The sequence below is a fragment of the Ammospiza nelsoni genome, chromosome Z (assembly GCF_027579445.1).
Source record: "Ammospiza nelsoni isolate bAmmNel1 chromosome Z, bAmmNel1.pri, whole genome shotgun sequence".
NCBI classification, from domain to species: domain Eukaryota; kingdom Metazoa; phylum Chordata; class Aves; order Passeriformes; family Passerellidae; genus Ammospiza; species Ammospiza nelsoni.
The window spans coordinates 74897508-74901208 of NC_080669.1; the positions used below are offsets into that span (position 1 = coordinate 74897508).

A 3701-nucleotide genomic window follows, 5' to 3' on the forward strand; every position below is an offset into this window, starting at 1 on the left:
CTCAGGCAGACTGTGTAGCTCCATGGAGGGGTCTGGGGGAGGGCATGGACAAACAGAGAGTGCAGGATGGCCCCCTGTTCTTCAAGGCAGCTTACTTTGAAAGTCGTGTATTACAGGCAGGAGTATCCTGTGCCTGAATTTTACTCATAAAAACTCACCCATTAGACCTTATTGCTCTCTACAACTACTGAAAGGAAGGTATAGTGAGGTGAAGGCTGGTCTCTTCTACTGTGCTTACACAGAAGAGAACAAAAAATGGTGTGAAACTGAGAGATGGGAGATTCACGTTAAAAATTTTGTCACTGCTCGGGTTGCCAGAAATTGGGTTACCCGGAAGGTGGTGGAATCGCTGTCCCTGGAGGTGTTCAATAGGCGTCTGTGTTTGGCATTGGTTGATGTAGTTTACGGGCTTAGGGTTACAGGGATAGTGCTGGGCGGACCAGTGGACTGTATGGCCTTGTAGATCTCCAAAATCGGTGAGTCTGTGATTCTGTAAAAGTAACTCCGACTGTGGCTGTGAGCAGGGTCAGGACTTGGCGCTCAGCCACTCGCCTGGCACCGCGACCGCTGCTGCAGAGCTGCACCCCCGCGGCGCCCCGCTCCGTGCCCGCAGTGCCGGCGGTGCCCGGCCGGGCTCTGCGCCCGCCAAGCGCCCCCTACACCGGATCCGGCCCGGGCCCGCCAGGCGCCCCTCACACCGGGCCGAGGCCGTGGTCGCCAGCCGCCCTTCACACCGGGCCCGGTCCGTGCTCGCCCGCCACCCCGCACACCGGGCCCGGTCTCTGCTCGCCGGGCGCCCCGCACACCAGGCCCGGCCCGGGCCCGCCCAAGCGGCCGCCCCCGGAAGCGGTCGCGGGGCCGTGGCGGAAGCGGGGCGGGGCGCGGCCTCTTTGGTGCTGGCGGCCGGCGAAGATGGTGAGTGCTGTGCTCGCTCTCGGGACATCGGCCGCCATCCGCCGCCATCCGCCGCCGCGCCGGGCCGGGGGCGCCGCGGCGGCAGGCCGGGCCGCGAGGAAAGGCCCCCGCTATGCCGCGGCCGGGCCGGGCGGCGGGGCTGGGGCCGGGGGCTGGCGGCGGGCGCGGCTGCCGCGCCGGGCCGGGCAGGGCAGGGCAGGGAGGCCGTGGTGCGGTGTGGGGCCGCGAACGCTCCAGCGATTCCGGCTTCGTACCTGCTGCCGCCGTGGCCGAGCAGCCGGGCGGTAAAGTAGCAGGAGGGGTTTCGCTCCCCAGGGGTGAGTGTGCGGCTGCTACGTGTGAATAGAGTCACTTTTCGTCGGGAGAGAGCAGCTTGCTGCTTTAGGGTGATGGGTGTGAGGAGGGGGGAGCCCATGTAAGCGCGTTGTGGCTCCGTTTTATTTCAGCACAGGGGCGGGGGCGCATAAAAGAATGGCGGCAACGGGTCCTGAAAGTGGAGGCTGCTCGTAGTTCAAACTGAGTTGTGGCTTAGAGTTGAATGTCCCTCCGACGTGTTTATATGACTCGGTTTGCGCTCGGTTTTTTAAGGCTTGTTCTTTTAGTTTTGTGACTCGGACGTGTTAGTGATATTTCCATGTCTTGAAATGCTTTTTAGACGAAGGGTACCTCGTCGTTTGGTAAGCGACGAAATAAGACACACACCCTGTGTCGTCGATGTGGGTCCAAGGCGTACCATCTGCAAAAATCGACCTGTGGGAAATGTGGTTACCCTGCTAAGCGTAAGAGAAAGTGTAAGTAACAAACTTTTAACTGGCTCTAGTTTAAAAAATCGTGTTTCTTCTTCAGTAGTTTGACTTGTTTTCCAGTCAAGGAGGAAAACTTTTTGCAGTGTCGTTTTGCAGTTTTGTCATTTTGCATTTTGGAGCTTTGTTGAAGTTAATGATGATTTAACTATATGCCAGCTAATCTGCAGTATTACTCCATAGAAAATGACTTAAATTATAGTTTTGGTTTTTTTTTTTTCTTTGTCAGCTTGAATAATTGTACCATACAAATGTAAGATGCAACCAAATTTACTTGGTGCAGACAAATAACAGTGACTTACATATTTTAGATAACTGGAGTGCAAAGGCCAAAAGACGCAATACCACTGGTACTGGTCGCATGAGGCACCTGAAAAAGGTCTACCGTCGGTTCAGGTATAACACTTTATTGCCAACTAGCATGCTGTGAAATCCTGCATAGGTACTATTTAATGACAAAATTCACCACTCAAAGTTACATTTTAATTTTGTTTTAGTACCACTTAATGGAGTACAATCTTCCTAAATATGTCATGAAAAAATGTCTGCATTTTATCCTCCCTTGAGGATAAAAAAACCTTTCTGGTAAGACAAAAGGTGTGCATAAGGTTCCAATGTTTATACTGAATGAAGGTAGTACAGCACATATATGTTATTGTAGTAAGAAGCTCACTTTTAAAAATTGTGTGGTATTTTTTTTATTTGTGATTCATTTAAATAGATGGTTACACTAAAGGTTTATTGAGATAAGTCTCAAATGCACTCCAGTCCCCATTTGCTCACTCAGAAAAAGGTTCAGGACAGGGATAACATCTCATCCCTCTCTTTATTTAGAGTTCAGTCAGCATTAATTAGTTATTACATCAGATCTTGAGTTGCAAGTTGAGTTGAGTTGCACTTGGGAGGTATTGGGGGTGTTATATGATTCCCATTTTCTACTAATCCCATGGAATTCTGTAGCTTCTTGTCCACAGCACAAGAATGCTATATGAACGGTATCATGTAATTCAGGAGTGATGTCCTCAAAATGTATATTGGTTTTATTAGCAAAAGGCAAGAGATTTTTAAGTCTCAGTTGTGGGTGTGGTTGAGGGATCAATTTGTTTTGCTTGGCTCATTCTTTTCCAGTTGCAGCCATAAAACACCATCCAGTGTGCAGCTGTAGCTTGCTTTCCCACCTGAGTGTTGCTGAGGTAGAAATGTCATCCAAAATCAAGCTCAGGGCTGAAGAGTGTGGTTGGAGGCATAGAGGATTTTTGTAAGAAATAGACTTCAGAAACAGGACCTCTTTAGCCACATTATGAGTGTGTACTAAGATGTGGTTTCAGTAGGTGAGCTATATTTGCAGGGTTCACTCAGGTAATGAAATCTGAGTTTCAAGAGATCACATTACTTCAGCAGACAAGAATGAAAACCATACAGCTTATTCAAGACAATTTTTAATAATGTGGTTTTTTTTTACATGTCTGAACAGATGAACTCTGTTGTGATTTCAGTGCATTACTGAGATAAATTGTAAAAAGCTAGTGAGCTTAATCTAAAACATGAGTGTCAGAAAATAACCTGGAGCAGGAATCAACTTTTTAAAAAGTAGTAACCATATTTCTGTTTGCAGGAATGGATTCCGTGAGGGAACCACACCGAAGCCCAAGAGAGCAGCTGTTGCAGCCTCCAGTTCATCTTAAAGACTCATCTATTTGTTAAAATAAATGGTCTTAACCAGAAAATCTGTCACCTTTTTTTACATACTTTTACATACTCACTGAAATGTAGTATTCATGAAAATACATAATTACTTTTAACACAAATTCTGAACTGATTAATTTAAAACAATCCTTTAATTGAGTCTTCATTAGGTAGTATCTTTGTCTTGAAAAGGACCATAATCTCTTCACTGAACTGAAAAAAAAGCTTGTATGTATTACTCAAAGGAGGTCTGCAGCTAGAGAGGTGGAATATTGGTACTGTGGATTTGCCCTGTGT

The 3701-nt window shown here is 47.9% G+C and overlaps 1 protein-coding gene and 1 non-coding gene across 2 annotated transcripts; both read left to right on the plus strand.

Annotated features, from left to right (window-relative positions):
- Positions 1-712: 712 nt before the first annotated feature.
- On the plus strand, positions 713-3445 carry RPL37 (ribosomal protein L37). The gene is made up of 4 exons (XM_059492384.1): positions 713-915; positions 1571-1706; positions 2030-2114; positions 3334-3445. Exons 1-4 carry the CDS (start codon positions 913-915, stop codon positions 3401-3403), a joined length of 294 nt encoding a protein of 97 aa, XP_059348367.1. The 5' UTR covers positions 713-912; the 3' UTR covers positions 3404-3445.
- On the plus strand, positions 3152-3233 carry LOC132087148 (small nucleolar RNA SNORD72). The gene has a single exon (XR_009420462.1). It is a non-coding gene; the product is annotated as a small nucleolar RNA SNORD72 (small nucleolar RNA).
- Positions 3446-3701: the final 256 nt, after the last annotated feature.

Excerpts from the sequence above, each read along its gene's own strand:
- RPL37 (XM_059492384.1), top strand. Across the intron at positions 1,707-2,029 it reads TGCTAAGCGTAAGAGAAAGT|ATAACTGGAGTGCAAAGGCC; the intron begins GTAAGTAACAAA and ends TACATATTTTAG. Across the intron at positions 2,115-3,333 it reads AAGGTCTACCGTCGGTTCAG|GAATGGATTCCGTGAGGGAA; the intron begins GTATAACACTTT and ends TTCTGTTTGCAG.